Source organism: Rousettus aegyptiacus, unplaced genomic scaffold, assembly GCF_014176215.1.
Source record: "Rousettus aegyptiacus isolate mRouAeg1 unplaced genomic scaffold, mRouAeg1.p scaffold_m13_p_3, whole genome shotgun sequence".
In the NCBI taxonomy this organism is placed as follows: Eukaryota; Metazoa; Chordata; class Mammalia; order Chiroptera; family Pteropodidae; genus Rousettus; species Rousettus aegyptiacus.
In genome coordinates, this window is record NW_023416306.1 from 120,336,016 (window position 1) to 120,353,010 (window position 16,995).

The 16,995-nt window shown below is 37.5% G+C and overlaps 1 protein-coding gene across 2 annotated transcripts in view; it reads right to left on the reverse strand.

Annotated features, from left to right (window-relative positions):
• The window catches only part of FBN1 (fibrillin 1), a 216,439-nt gene that overhangs the window by 24,212 nt on the left and 175,232 nt on the right, over positions 1 to 16,995 (reverse strand). For both annotated transcript variants that reach the window (XM_016163229.2, XM_036218301.1), the window contains exons 45-50: positions 13,638 to 13,760; positions 10,100 to 10,225; positions 7,993 to 8,109; positions 7,054 to 7,182; positions 6,300 to 6,419; positions 3,762 to 3,887 (exon numbers count right to left, since the gene is read on the reverse strand). In XM_016163229.2, coding sequence (XP_016018715.1) covers positions 3,762 to 3,887; positions 6,300 to 6,419; positions 7,054 to 7,182; positions 7,993 to 8,109; positions 10,100 to 10,225; positions 13,638 to 13,760 — 741 coding nt within the window. The remainder of the gene's footprint in view (positions 1 to 3,761; positions 3,888 to 6,299; positions 6,420 to 7,053; positions 7,183 to 7,992; positions 8,110 to 10,099; positions 10,226 to 13,637; positions 13,761 to 16,995) is intronic.

Consider the following 16,995-nt stretch of genomic DNA (forward strand, 5'->3'; position numbering starts at 1 on the left):
TGAATAAGAAACAATCAATCCTGTTAAATCTGTTCTCTTTTCATTACTATAATAATATTCCTTCAGCGATTATAATAGTAACTGAGCTGAGATCTTTAAAGTCATAGGTAACTTTTGTAGTGAGATCCAATGAACAAATCTATCTGGATTTCACCATATTATTTCTCATTTTAGCAAATTTTCCAAAACAACCTGGTATGAATAATAAAAATGAATAGCATCACATTTCAAAACTGGCATCATCAGCGACTTCAGGATGGGGACATTCATAGATGGAATCATTCAGAAGCTCCCTTCACTGATTGCTCAGCTTGCACATGTTCCCGATAACACTTAGCAAGCACACTAGGGTAACGCAGACCCCACACACAGTTCTAGTACTTACTGTGATACCATGCTCTGCTGTGTATTCTATGTCCCCTAAGCACTGGAACCAAAATAAAACCCTGGATTCCAGGCATAGAGCAAATAAAAATGTGGCAGTTTTTTTGGATTGACAAGAATACAACTCAATGATCATTCTCTGAAGCAGCTATTCAGGCAGCTGTTATCTAAAAAATGTATGTGGGGTTTTCTGAAGATTTTACATATACAAACACACATACACAAACAGAAGCTTGTTTAGCTCATCGGAGAGTGGGAAGGTAAAGAAGAGGGCAGGGAGATAAGTGGATATAAGGCAGAATAGTCTTTCTTTCCAAGAACATACTTCTCTAATATTGATTATTTCTTGGTGACTCCAACATGAAATATGGGATCTAGCTCCTACAAAATTCTCCAGCATTGCTTGACATAATTTTGGCAACTGACTTTTCCATTTCTTATAGAGCAAATTGGGTGACTCTGAAAAGTGAGCTCATCCAAGAGCCTGGAGTGTGTTTTCCCTCAAACTTAACTTCCAAAGCCTTGCAAACTCCTCTTGAGTTACACAGAACCGAAAGGTTTTAGGGAAATGCTTTCATATTCATTTTGCACAATTCCCCTTTCTTTATTTCTGATCAGGTTTGCTTCCTCTGACACTGTTTTTCAATATCAGGTAGCAGACTGTTATAGCCAGCTATGCGTTTCTGTTAAGACAATTTTACTAGCTTTCATTCCATGAGAAGGAAGACAGTGTAAGAATAACTGAGTTGCCAAAGATCATAGCAGAAAATTTTTCATGAATTAAAGTAAAAATTATCTATCTATCTATCTATCTATCTATCCATCCATCTATCATTTATCTACCAAATTTACCAGGCCCTGGTAAGTCAAGTTCAGTTGGCTTCCCCAATGAACTCGTTCTACTTCTTCAACCAACTTTTCCAGATAAATTATCTCTGTAGTTTCTACTCTATTACCACATCTGTCATGGCTAGGACTTCAGAGGCACCCTTCGGTCAACTGCTCTTCAGAAGGTCAAGAGCAATAAAAGCCAGTCCTTGTTCTGCAGTACATCTGCCATCCAAATGTCTGATTTGCTGAGAAGCTTCAAGATTTAACGATTTATAGTTTCCTGAAGGACACCTTTCGATTTGCCTTATTCTTCAAGTTCACTGTCACATACAAAATTTTGTTTTTATTGATTCTGTTTTTACTAGTTATGCCTACAACAATCTTAAGATATAATTTAGTGATGACTCACGAAAGTGTCTCAACAAATATATTAAAACTGAATTCTTTCCTTTGTCTTCCAGCTTGTAATGTTTCTTTGAAACCTACATACATTCATATTCTAATGCTGGTCTGTTAAAATTTTCATTCTCTGTTTTATCACTGATGCTGATCCATACCCCAGCCTGCCTCCCCAATACCACTCCACCACCCACTTGTTAAAAAAAAAAAAAAAAAAAAAAAACAACTAGGCATTACACAGAGCCTCAAACACATGAAATTTAGGGTGAGCCTAAGAGACAAATTCCCTTCAATGAACTTTGTAAGTGGGAGTGGCTCATTTTACATCTATGACCTTCAGGTGCCAGTATCTATCACATTTGTTTCCTCAAAACCATTATGTGTAGTTCTGTGGAATTTTCTCATGTCATGGGCAACAGAAGAGTGACTCCTAATTTGTCATCTTATAAGAAAAACCTAGCTTTTAATTCCTTGGCTCCAGCAAAATCTGTACTCTGTGGGAGATTTCCATTTGCTTGTGGTGATCCTCTAGAATTGGTTTATTAATCAAAGGTGTCTTGCACTGGGAAAGAGCTGTGCCTTCCCACATGCTTTAACTAAGGCTCACTAGGATGCCTGTTTACTTGTCCATCTGCAAAAAGCCCTTAATGACCTTTGAAATTTCGACAGAACTACAACAGTCACTTTCCCTGCTTGCATTCTTCAATTCTGGCTTTGCCTCTTGGAGCTGAGCATGTGGCAGGGCTGCTCACAGCTGGGCTAATTCTTCCTGGAGCGTTACCTCGCTCTGTGACAGGCCAGTGCAAATTGGATTAATAGTCTATGAGTTTCCTCTGGCCTGCCACATTGGCAGATTCACACCTGTTTTCTCATTGCTTTCTTTCCAAAGTTAGGCCAAACAAAAGGCACACAAAAACAAGGAAGTAGGTGTTGGAATTTATCTGGCTACTCTGTACCGTACAGAGCGTCTACTTGGCACCACCCGCCAACAACTCCAAAATCCAAATGGGCCTCTGATAGCTACCTGTAAGATCAAACCAATTGGAGAGTTCTCAACTCTCTCCTCATTTTTTTAATACTAGATAACTGAACGACCAGTTGTAAAGTAAAAAGTTAATCAATTAAAATAACAAGAATCCATAAAGGATTCAGAAACTAACAAAACTTTGTCACGCATTCAATAAGATTCATTGGGCAGGTATTATTGTTGTTTAAGATACAAAAATTCAGCTCCCAAAAGATTAAATGACTTGCCCTAGGCTAAAATTGGCAGGGCCGAGACTTCAAACCCAATTTCTGGATTTTAATTGGTATTTATTGCCTCTTATTTGGTAATACAGAAGCAAAACAAACAAAGAATGAACAAGAAAAAAAATTGAACAAATGAAAATAGACAACCAGAAAAGCACTGGAAGAGGGAGTGGTGGGAGAAATATATGTGTTTGTGTGGGTTTTTTGGAGGGAGTTTCCAAATTCATTAAACTAGTTTGTAAAAGTAGATGGACACATACAATTGCATTGTTTAGTAAAATCTAAACAGTTTCTTGGGACACAATGCACTGCATTATGTTTAAGTTCAGGCTCCCTTTTGGCTTTTTTTTTTTTTTAAATTGTGTACAAGCATTATTCCTGAAAAAAGATCATGGCCCAGCAAGAATCCTGATCATTTCAAATTTATTTTTCTGTTTTCTTAGAAAACATAGGATGTAAGAAATGGATGGGCACTATATCCTGGGAGCAAATGGGGTAATCTGCATTTTTCTGTCTGAGTCTAGGGTTTTGGCCAATCCAGGTTACCTCTTCATAGGCAGAGACCATCTGGCTAAAATTCCCCCAGTGGCTTTGCCGCATTCAGTGGCTCATGGCTGATCCCCCACCGACCTACCTATCAGCATTAGTATTCTTTGGAGGAGAGAAGGTTTAAGTGCCAGGACAGTTGTTGTACAAGCAACCATAACTTGATGGATGAGTTTTTGACCTTAAAACTGAACTTTCTGACATATGGTAGCCATTAGACAGAACTTTGAGTGAATAAAAACTCTCCATATTCTCTTTCTCAAAGAATCAAAGCTTTCCATGTTTTAAAAATAAAACCACAACAAATAAACACAGAGTAATGAAAGTCTAAGGCCTTCAGAAGCACTTACCTTGGCACCTCCTTCCAGTGGAGGACAAGGAGAACCCATCTGGACACAGACACTTGAAGCTGCCTTCAGTGTTACTGCATGTACCCAAGGCACAAATTTCTGGCTCTTCAACACACTCATCAATATCTAAAAGAATTACATGCATTGAACAAAGTCAAAATACAAAGAAGACACCATTGGGTACCAAATGCAAAATGTGGAAGTAAGAACTACATCAGACTTTCAAAACTCTTCAAATGATGAAGATATCTTCCTGTATCATAATGCTATGGGTAGACTTCTGGGCTGGATGACTTTTAAAAAATTAGCTCTGACAGCTGTTGTAAAAATGGAATCTGCAAGTACCTTCTAAGGGATGCGATGAGAAACATCTCTTACCCAGACTGAATTTCTTGGCTAATTGGGAAGTTAGAGTAATTTCACTTTACCCTAAGCTAGGAAAGGAGCAAGAAACTCAGTCTGACTTCATGACTGCACAGGGAGCAGAAGCTCTGACATTTTAAGTGTGTTGTCGATGAGTTACTCAGTGAGATACCTAAGCCTTTAGCCCAAATTTATTTCTCTCCATTTACCCATAGGGTTTTTCTCAATACCTCATGCTATAGCCCTAAAACTATAAATTTTACAAGGACACAAATATATATGAAAATAATCCTATGTAGTATGAACTAAAGAGATAACAGAAGATGAGGCTCTGAACTCTCATCTTCAGGTTAATTTTTCTTAAGACACAAAAATATCTTCCCTATATAGGCTATAGTTTTTCTTTCATCATACAGATAATAGGAATCTGATACACTTAGAATTGTGGCATGTTTCCTTTCACACCTTAATACATCTTAGCTACTGTAAAGGAGTGATAAAGGATGATCTGAGGTGAAGTTTGAATGCCTTGGGTAATCATATGCCCTAGTTTTTTTCCAGGAGAGTCCTAGCTTATGCCTGGTGACCCGGTCTCATTATTAATGGTGACTTCCTCAAAAATTGTCTTGGTTTGGTCAATAAATTATATGATTAACCTACTTATGAAAAAAGTAATGCCACTCTTTCCAACAGATTTACCCATCTTTCCCTCTGACTTTTGACAGAAATTTGTAGTAAAAAAGAGGCAACTCTTGATTCTGAGCCATGTTATTTTTATGGATACATTTTTTCAATAAAACACATATCTCTTGTATCTTGGGGCTCTTTATTTTCATGTTTGTGTAAAGAGTTCTACCAGCACCACAATATATTTGCATTACACAACTTTATTCCCACAGGTCCAACTAAGGGGAAGTTAGAAAATTAACTTCTTTTTCTTGACTTAGTATTATAAATACCACATGATAGATATTCTAGAAATACGTAATGCAAAGTCATTATTTTCCTGTACAATGCCAAACCAGCCTTTTCATTACTCCATGTTATTACTTGGATTTATAATTGCATCATGTTTTCAGTAATTTATTAACAAATCTGAATTGCTGATGATGATTGAGTTACTCCATTTCCACACTCTCTCCACCACGACATCCAACATTTTTTTAAAAGAAAAGCTAACTTTTGTAGAAATACTCAAACAACAAATTTTGGTTACTGTTTTTGTCATTGTCATTATAATTCTTTCTCTTATAGTGGAAATTAACCTTTAAATGCTGACTTCCTAAGAATGGGGACAAAGATTATAGGATAGACACACTTACTGACTATTCAAAAAGTTGTTGTTCTTTCTATACATTTCCATTCTGTTTATTCTAAAAGAATTTTGTATTAATCATGGCGTGAATAAAGCTGATCTTTAATAAAAATAAAATAACATGCTCAATAATTTGCATTTAGGCACAATTTTGATTATATGTTACCATTTAGAATACTATAACTTGACTATGATTTAAATTGGATGTAAAATAAAATTTATCATTGATGATATTAAAAGTGAAGAAAATTCTTACTCATCATAGATTAGATGCAGTTCTGTTGAAAGGCAGGAGCATGAACTAGGTGATATCTTAAGAATCCTTTCAACTCTAGTTATTTATGAAGTTCTGGCAATTAATGTCCTTCATTTAATTCAAGGACATATGTATTAAGGAAAGAAGTACTATACAATTTGCTTAGAATTTATTTATACTAATACATTTCCACTTTTCTATAGGTCAAAATAACATAGACAAATTATATAGCCACATGCATCCAACCTTTAATGTGGTCATTTAAAGATTTTAACTAAAATTAGGAAGCTATTTTTAGTTGCAATGTGTTGGCACTTAAAAACATATAATCCAGGATTTTTTACAAGCTGCATAGAAGCACACTAAAAAAGAGTCAGGGTCAATATGACCACTCATATACACAGAGCAAATTATCTTCATCAGGGATTAGTGTGAGAATCTGATGCTCTTGTCTCATCATGTAAGTATGAAGCCTCTGCCCTTGAATTTGTTTTGATAAATTATTCCAAAATGAAGACATCATCACACCATCATGAAAACTTTAATTCTGATGCTAGTGCAGTAAACAATACCACTTATTTCCAAATATTAATAGCCCTCTTACCTTCACACTTGTCATTTTGTAGACTATATCCAGGTGGACAAATGCATCTGTAGGACCCATCCAAGTTCTGACAGGTGCCTGGTGCACATTTTCCAGGTTCTAAAACACATTCATTGATGTCTGCAAAGAAAAGAGAAAAAAAAAGGAAGAGGTTTCCACTGGCATGATTTCCATCAAGCAGCTAAAATTCAAAGAAACTGGAATCACATCAAAGAAATGCATAAACCTAAAGTCTACAAAACTCTACTATGGAGAAAAATCAAGTACTCAATAAAAATAAGCTTTATCAGCTTTTGGAAGTGTGCAATATAGCAGCCATATTTTATTTGACCTACTACAAATTAAATATTTCCAGTAAAGTGTAGCATGTGAAAAGTCAATGGGTAAAAGATCATTGAGAGCAGCCAAAAAAATTATATAAGAGCTTACTATAAAGCTATTTTGAAGAAAAAAAATATAAGAAATGGAATTATGATTGATTTAATTGTTGGATTCTTAAATTTAACAGTTTAACTGTTCTCTGCGAGTATAACTTAATTTTAAAAGATAGGGGGGAAAGTGGCGTGCGTGCGTGTGTGTGTGTGTGTGTGTGTGTGTGTGTGTGTGAATCTTCTATGGAAAAATTACTGTAACTCTACTCTGATTTTTATTTTCCTCTAGGCTTCCAGAAGGAAGGGTTGTGATAGAGACTGCGAGATTCTCTGAGTGGTCTCTGGGGACATTCTTTGGATGCTCTTTCTGAGGCAGTACTCACCCACACAGGTTCTCCCATCTGGAGCCACCTCATAGCCTTCATTGCACTGACACTGGAAGGACCCCACGGTATTGATGCACTGGCCATTCCTGCAAAGGTTCCCATTTCCAGTTGCGCATTCATCAACATCTGCCAAAAAAATATCCTTTGATATATTCCAAAGAAAATGTCATAATCCCAGCAATGATCAAAACCTTTAAAGGGAAAAATACTTGTTCTGAATTTCAGCGGCCTTTGCTGTCTCAGCCAAACATAAGAAATTCCAATGAAAATCTAGTTTGTAATAACAGATCTGGTTTTAAGCACCTGTCAAAACCTATCATATTACACAATTCTATTAATTATAGATTGATAATTTATATGCGTTTACCTTAATCTTCCTTTAGATTTAACTTTTCAAGGCTAAAACTGAATTACTGATACACAATGCAGCTGAGGGTATTAGTATTCCCATAATTAGAGTTATAGAAAATTAGCCTCAAGAATAATACTAGATTTGGTTCATTATCTTCACTTATGAATAATGTAGCATGTTTTATATGAAGGTTTTAATAGATTCAGTAATTTACTTCTTTTAAGAGAGGCTATAGTGAAATATCTAGACAAGTAAGTCCATTATTCACGAATTATGTAATTTCTATACAAAGAATCACTTTTATCTTTTAAAATGTAATCAATTCATTTTGAAATTTATTTAATTCACAGCAGAATAAACATAAAGATTATAGCTGCTAATGAGCATTTTAATAAAAGTAATGGATGTAGTTACTATGTTTGACATTTAATTAGCACATTCTATTTGACAAGTCTTTAACCAATGGTCATGCATAAGATAGCATGTATTCAAAAAAGATAGCTGGCACACTGGAGATGATGCTAATTACAAAGAACAGAAATAAAACTGACTTCCTCTGGTGATCAACTATTCTGCACACGCACCTATACAGTCATTGTTGTGAGAAAGGATGAAACCATGATTGCAGCGGCAGTTGAAAGAACCAATTGTGTTTCGGCAAGTTCCGTTCCCACAGGCATCTCTTTCACACTCATTTATGTCTATCAGGAGCAAAGGACACAGAAAAACATGATTATTAACAGAAGAAGCTGCATGGTTACCTGAGATTAAAGGGCATCTTAGGATTCACGAAGTATCATACGTAGGCTGAGAACTTCTTGATATTGGTATTAGTTCCAGCAGTGGCAGCTCCCCATGATAAATCAGCAAAAGGCAAGGTTCTAAACCTTGGGAGTAAATCATTTCCTTGGTTGGCATGTGAAAGGAGGCAAGCTAAGGACATGAGAACTGGACAAGAATTATTTTATTCTATTTACTTCTAGAATTCTCCACCCTTGCCACTTTTCTCAAATATTTTCACTTGCAAATGGAAAATTCTGTGCGCATCTGGGTCTTGATTTGCTGCCATCTTTGGCAAACTTCAGCCTTTAAGATTCTCACTCCAGTTTACCAAAAAGCAGTGAGTCACCTGATATTACCCTGAAATCAGCAACAAAATAAATTAGCTTCCTAACTCACCTTACATTTTAGACATCATTCCCCTTTTTCCCAGTCCACTTCTAAAACCCACCATCACTCTCACCAAGATAAGAGTGACTTACCTCACTCTTCTAAACTATTCCAATTGATGACACTTAGTTTGGCTCTTAACACTCTTACAATATTCTTTGTCTTTTTATTGGTTTATGAGTGTTCTTTTTGACTATTTAGTAAACCTACTTTGGCGTCTCATATGTCTTTGCATCTCACTATAGCAGCTAACATTCTTCTTATAAAGAGTAGGTGCACATTGCATTAAGAAGGAAATAAGAAATTAAAAATGAAAGAAAGCTAATACTGCTGGTTTGCAAGATTAAGGGAGAATGAGGAGGGCAAGGACAAAGGGTGGGAGAGGGAGCCGAATGTAACACCCCAAGTTAGCAAAACATAGTGTTCAGAGTTAGAATTTCCTTTCCTTTCAAATTTTGGACATGAAGATGAATTATCTGTGATCCTAAATCAGAAAGCTATTGCCAACCCCAAAGTGACTCCAATGTGTGTGTCTGTGTTTGAAGACTGCTCTCAGATGAGTCACTCTGCCAGCAATCAAGAGCTTCTGCCTTGATTCATTTTCAGCCAAGCTTTGGTAGGGCAGGTTCTTTGCTTGGGGGTTGCAGACAATTCAGATGAAAGAGGGAGAAAGAAATTTGGGCAGGTCACATTAATATGCAGGGGTTAGCTCTCCAGTGATGAACAGGGCTGATTATGCTCCTTTAATTTAAAACTTGTTATCTGCTCTGAAGATGGAAACTTTACGAGAATGTTTCCTAATGGATGAATCCAATCTTAGCCGAAGGCAGGCACTTTAAACATGACTCTATTGACTGTTCTTTTTCCAGCTGTGAAACTGATTCATGTCCATAACTCCCCCAAAAGGCTTAATAGATGTTGCTTTAAAGTAGAAAAAGAAAGGAGGTAAGGGGAGAAAATAATCGATTACATATTTGCAGTTTATTCTAAATCGACATCCTCATTCAGTACAAAAATTAAGGAAGAAATTTAAAATTTTGAGCTCTTTTCTCATAGGAAAATGTTTCTTTCCTTTTTTTTTTTTTGCCTTTGCAGGTTAGATCTGTAAATTTGCCTTTGAGGTTCCAGTATAAACTAAGACCCTTCTCAAAAAAATGCTCATTTTCACTCAAAAGCTGTACTCCGTTCCAATATGGCAAACCCACATAAATATTATAAAAGAATAGGCCATTAACATTAATAAAAAGAAATTTTTATCTAAATATCCTCCTAAGTTATTCCTTAGTTGAAAGTTTTCCTTAACTAACAGCCAGCCAAATGAATACCAAGGAAGAAGGTTATTATGTTCAGACTGCCAAAGATTAAATACCAAAGGATGCTAATGCTACATGCCTACTTGTGTTTTTACTTTACAAAGAGCAAAGTGACTACTGAAGTTTTAGTATTAACCTTTACATATTCAGATGCAAATAAGTTTTTCAATAGTATATGAAGAAAAAAATGAAATAATTATATACTCACCCAAGCACATAGTTTGGTCAGCATTTGTTTTAAAACCAGTGTGGCAAAGGCAATAAAAGCTTCCCACTGTATCAATACACTGTCCATGGCTGCATATGTTGGGAATTTCCTGACATTCATTGCGATCTGTAGATAAAACGCATCTTAAGTGGAAGCTCATAAGACAAAATCAAATTGAATAACTTACTTTCAGGTGTTGCTCTCAGGATTAATCCTAGCTCTGGACTCTGGATTAAGCCAGTAAAAGAGATGCTGGCATTATATTTCTTGTTGCCTCAAAATTGGTTGAAACTTAATCTCATTTACTGGGCATATCCAGGGTATGGTAACAATACATGAAAAAACAAACAAACAAACAAACAAAAAACCTGGAAAATGGGAAGTATCCAAAAAATGTTCTGAAAGATGAGAAAACTTAAAAGTAGAATGGGAAAGAAAAATCCAAACAGGGAGATAATCCATTTGGTTATCTGCCTAAAAGCAGCATCATAGACTGTGGAATTAATTGAAGTATTTTGACTAGTCAAGGTTTGGTGTCTTAAATTGACCCTTTATAGCTTCTTTTAGAAATTTATGCTAACCTCAAACCAATCCCACTGTTAAGGTAGGTTTTCTTGATGGACAACCCACACTGTCCCTTATTTAAATTTTACCTCTTGGTTTAGCCTTACTCCTATAACTTTCGTTCTGTCTTAACCAGGTCTTCATGTTTACATGTGACTCCTTTTAGCACTTGAGAACCCTAACAATATTTCTTTCTTTTTATTTATATTCATTCAAAGGAAATCTTGGCCATCTTACTTCTACAAATCTTTAAGCTCTAAATTATATTTATCATCAATTGAATCTGTTGCTCTCCTGAAATCTGATGATCCATGGGGCAGAATTTATTGCATGAATCTACAAATGACATAATTACATGCCTACTTATGTCTCCAATTTTTTAAGGCTTTCAAGAGTCTATGTTTAGGGCAAATATAATTTGAAGAGCATGGATTCGTCCCAATTTTCCTATTGTTGCAAAAGAAAGCAAATAACAGACTGCCACCTTGGGTGCAGATGTTGTAGAGCACAGCAGTACCCTGCTCTCAGCCGAATAATCCAAACTTGCTATTTTTCTGCCCTGTCTACTGAGACGGAAGCAACTGGGAGTGGGCACTTCCTGCTGCACAGAGGAGCCGTGCCCACATCAGAAGAGAAGATATTCTCTACATTTCATATGCTCAGGCTGCCATTTTTACAGAGTATTTAGAGTTGTGATGAATCACCATACTGTTTAAAAGTCTCAAGTGAGGTTAAATCTGTAATTAAGAGGGGAAATTGGGATAGAGCAGCTTAAGAGCTATTGCTAGCCTATGCAGATAGGCTAATTAAGAAATTATGATTCTTTCTGTTGAAGAAAAATGAATTTAAAATAAGCAAACTGTTCCAAGATAGGCAGAGAGAACTGATTTCCATCACCAAGCTCTGTGAAGGGAGCTGATTTTGAGGACGGATGTCTCAGAGCCTACCATAGTTGGGCGCCCTCAGGTAGCACTGGATCTGGGAGTATGCAAGGGACCAGGTCTGTCTTACCTCTAGGGCCCACAGGAAATATAAAACATTAAGGATTTTCTTAGAAATGGATCCCCAATAGAATTTTTCTTTCCCATGTTGCTTATTTCATGATGGTTTTAAAAAAAAAAATGAAACATGGGATACTTTGAGGTTCTGTTGGTAAAATAGAAAGTTACGATTCTAGAGAATTTAATTGTGGAGTTCACTTTGTCTTGAGATGAGAAAATTAGGTTTCTGCAAGCATCAGGATTTGAACTCAGAGGTTGAGATAGGTTTAAATAGGGTATTGGAGGAAAATAACCCACACAGTCAGTGGAGAGAGAAGAGACCAAGAGGAGATTTTGAGAAGAAATTGTTTCTTGTCTTTAACTGCATGAAAGATTTCAAAAGGGGGCAGCATTTGCTCTAACTATACAGCTCCTCAAGTCAGACCAGCATCCTTGGCTTAGATAACTAAGTGTTCTCTCAGATCTCTCATCAACAACGTGGGCATTACAGCTGTGATTTGGAGTTTAAAATGATGCACTTATGAATTCAAATAAAAATCTTCTGATGGAAAGAAAATTTTAGTTCTTCATCTTAAACTCAGAAGCGAACAGTATATTGCAGAAGGTTTGAAAAATGCTATGTATAGAATAGCATTTAAAGACATTTTAAAAGATTTTAAAAGTAAGATGTAAATAAAGACATTTCCAGAATGAGGTCTTCAACCCTAAAGGCTGAATAGTTGCAAAACTCATGTATGTACCCTTGCTTCTGAAGATGTCAATGAATGAGGGAAACTGAGCTTTGGCTACAAACGAAATTCACGGCACTTACTGCTGGTTAACGCCTGATGAGTTTTATTTACTTTAATATTTCACAAGCAAAATGACAGGGCTTAAGCCCCAGCAGGCCCTGGCTGACCATGCTATCTTGATGTATAAATAACTTTTTGCCTGAGTGTGAAATGGTGTGAAATGACACATTCTATATTATCAGCAATTCTTTATTTTGATTGGAATTATTTCACCCAGCTTCAAAAAATATAAATTAAGAGCAAAATGCAGGGAAGTGGTATCAACGCCAAGTTTCACTAGGGTATTGTGGCTCATATCAGAGACGTCCCCACTTTTCCTGTTTTTTTTTTTTTTTAATACATGAATAACAACAGCTCTGTTGACAAATGCTAAAGACTTGCACATGTTCCTTTAAACTCAACAAAACAAGTCTTGATTCTCAAAGTGAGTTTTTGTTCTGTTATTACACCCTCTTCCCACCAAGGTCTCATAAAACAATGCAAAATACCCTACAGAGAGCAGTGCACTTCCTACCACTTAATCACTGGTAGGCAAGGAAATCCAAGGAAAATCTGACCATGTTCCTTTGCGTTGTTTCATTCACAAATGCATAAAATATCCAGGAAACTCCCTGTGAAATGAACCATAAGCAAACAACACATTCTTCTTGACCTTTCTGCTAACTATATAATGATTTACAATTACAATTATGTTTTTTTTTTTTTTTTTTTTTGCAGGTTAATGTGGCACAGCTCAGGAGAGCTTCATTGCCTAGATTTGGCTCGTATAGTGACAACCTCACCTGCCTAAGGGGGATTATGTAAAATTAAAAAAAAAGTATTCAGTCCTGAATACTGGTTGGGGAAGTGTGTGTATGAGCATGAGTGTGTGTCTGCGCGCGCGCGCGTGCATGTATTTATGGGTGTGGCTGTTTGCGGTAGGGTAGCAGATAGGTAAATATGAAATCTATGTACATGATTTATCTCTTGTTTTGAAAACACTAGATCTATAGAAAGGGAGAAATCGAAGTGTTTAGACATTGCAACAATTATCTTTTCCCGGTTCAGTTGTCAGAACTCAGCAGTCTAAATCTTAACTTATGTATTCTCCAACTTAACCATCTCAAAAGAAATCCAGATAGCTGAAGCTGGGTGGAGATAACCCACTGGGTTGGCACGTCCAGCCAATAGGGAACGACTTACCATTGCACTGCCCTGTGGACGTGAAGCGGTAGCCAGGCTTGCAGTCACAGCGGTAGCTGCCAGCAGTGTTGATGCATTCGGCATTGCGCTGGCACACTGGACCGTTCTGACACTCATCAATATCTAAAAGCAGAAGAGAACTTAATTAGAAGGAGCACAGAATCTGGTGTTCAGTCGATGAAGCTTCTCACATAAAATAAATTTATATTTTCTCATGTCGATCATCTCTATCGAACAGACAATGGAAGACCGAAAAGTCACTTTCTAGTTTTTCCACTTTGCTAATATTCTTTGTGAATGTGAGTACTTCATTTGTAACCACATATGGACTTTAATGATGCTCATGTCTTAAAAAAAAAAAAAGTCATAAAACTCAACTGCTATGGTCAGGACTTAATACCCTAATATCCTAGGAAACCTTGTATTTGTTCAAAGCCCCAGGGTTTTCAGATTCGATCAGGTCGCTTTTGTCTGGAAAGCTGAAAGATCTGGAGAGCAGAGCATCTCAAACCTTAGTGTGGATGTGAATTGCTTGGAATCTTGTTGAAAAGCAGATTCTGACTCAGCATTCCTGGAGAATGGCCTGAGATTCTGAATTTCCAATAAGATCCCAGGTGATGCTGGTGCTCCTGGTCTACAGACAATGCTTTAAGCTGCAGGGTCGTAGAGGCTCCTGCTTAAATTACTGCCACATGACAGTCAAATCAAGAAAACAATACAAGGGGCTGCACTTAAAACTACTAAAAAAACCTCAATTTTCATTAACAAAGAAAAGAATAAAATGGAGATTGTGTGCTTCAAAGCTTTGACTATGCTCAGGGGATTGGTGTGTGTGTGTGTGTGTGTGTGTGTGCGCGCGCGCGCACGTGTGTGTAAAATATATATTATACATATATATATAAAGCACTTAGTTTAAATTCACATAAATATATAATTTTGCAGTTCAAATTATGTAGTAAATGTAATTAAAATGTAGTTCAAATTCACAGCATTGCAAAAGTTACTGCACAGTCCAGGCTATACCACAGGTCAAAAAACATGTTCCCTGCCCATGTGCCAATAAAATAATCTAATTCAGTCAAAGCTCAGTAAAGGGAATAGCCTGTAACACAGGTGTCAGGCAGCCCTCAGCACCAGCACCGGGTTTCACACAGAAGTTGTAGCCAAAGTTCCCACAAGGGGGCGGCAAATACACCAACCTACGCCTCTTAGGCCTGTGCTTTGTGGCGGGAAAGCATCAGGACTACTACGGTCAGTGGAAGTTTTCTGTCTAATGTGGGGTGGGGTGTGCCTCTTTGTGCAGCGAATACAAGAGCAGAAGCATGCTTGCTTCAGGTTACAGTGGGTCTAGCAACCAACACCACCTCACCCATCAAGTCTGCCCTCTTCTTAATTAAGGGTATACAGAAACAGAGGAGGTAGCTTGTGTCCTAAGAAAAGCCAAACGATGTCACAGACAAGCATTTCTGTGATGCATCAGATGCCTGACATCTGATAATATGCATACTTGTGAAGAGCAGATGCATGGATGCTCCCCATAAATCACTTCTGGAATGCATTCCAACTTCAGTGTTGCTGAGGCATGTACTAAATGAACCTTTGTTTTCTGATTCTGAGAGCTAAGAGCATGCTGGGAAGCAGCTGACCCTGAATTAAACACTCGCCCCGAAGATGGATATCCTGTGAAACGGAAACCAAAAGTCGGAGCACTTCATAATCTCAAATGCAAAGTGCCTTACATTGGTATAGCTGTAGCTTCCCAATCTCATGTTTGTAGCAAGGCCAAGGTTGACTTGGTGGTCATGGGTGGCCTTGCCCATGAGGTCTGGACAAGGGCTGCTGCTTCACCAAATATAAGCACCAAAGAGGCACCTGGGTAAAGTAACTATCAAACGGATCTCTGAAGGGAAGAGAAAGGGAGATGCCCCCAAGGAAATGGCAATCACCCTGAAGCATGTATGTAAGGTGGAAGGCTGTGGCTATGAGGAAGGCAGCCAACCCTAGCATTGTAAGATCATCTGCTGCGGGCTTCCTCTACTCTCCAGCATCTTGCCTCCTCCTCAGACTCCTAATTCTTGATGGCCTCCCAAAGCACAGGGTCTGGGCCAGGGCCTGAAATGACCATCTCCTCATGAAGGCTCTGAATGGCTATCGCCATGCCCCCACCCCTGAACCCCACAGTAGGCAGAGTTAAGGACATGTGCTGACTTGGCTCTGTAACCAAAACCCGGTGAGGAGAATTTAACAAGCATGTGCTTGGGACTATAACTTTACTCATGGTCTATAATTGTCCCCAGTTTAGGAGAAAAAGATTTAACATCAAAATGTCGACATATGTGCTCTAATCCGTGCTCTAAGGGGTAATAACCCTTTCTAACATGAAAAAAAAAACAAAACCAAAAAACAAAACAAAACAAAAAAACTCTGCTAGAGGCCCCAAGTTTAAATATTAAATAGAAAAATTATTCCAGCTATCCTAGGGCACATAGTATATTTAATAACCAGTAATGTCCCTTTTACTAAAATGTAAAAGAACACTATCTTCCCCAGATGTAGGAAAAATATGAAGTGCTGTAAGGAATGTGCAGAATCACAGCATATACACATGGCAAGGGGAGGTCATTTGAAAATGAAAAAAGTACCATTTGCATGCATGCCAACATTCTTCATATAAAATCGAATTTGCTGTTCTTGCCATTTGGAATTCTCTCATGCATTTGGAATATTTGCATTAACCTTGTTTTCACTTGGGAGTAGCATAGGCTCCGTTTGGAAGAGAACGCTGATTCTGAGATTCAACACAAGATGACTGCCTACCGCTCATGCTCACTCTCAAGCAATGTGAAACAAAAGCAATCTATCTGGCACACGCAGGAACTCATGGCTTATTCATATCAGCTGGGAAACCGAATATATTGTGTGCATAGGGGAGTGGTTTGGGGAATGCATGTCCTACTTTTTTCTCCTGAGAATTAGTAAATTTTTTTGCATGAAATTTCATGGAAGTAATAATGTACAGAGGAGGCAAGAGAATTAAAATGTTAATCAAGCCACATTCAGAGACTGAAATATGATGGCTAGTCCTGCAGCCAGGCCAGGAGGAAACCTTCAGAACAAAGGAAGATTTCTGCTGGGATTGTTAACAACCCATTCCCCACACCTGTGGAAGGAGACACAGGAACAACGGAGTCTTTAAGTAGCTGCCCTGCACAAATAAAACTGTTCATTCCCTATGGCTAAAATCATGGGGAACCTATAGATTAAAGGCTGAGAACTGCCAGCAGGCCTTTTAGGCTATATCTTCTTCTTCATTCCCTTTCCTCGCTGTGTGTCCATATCAAAGGAAATGGGAACTAAA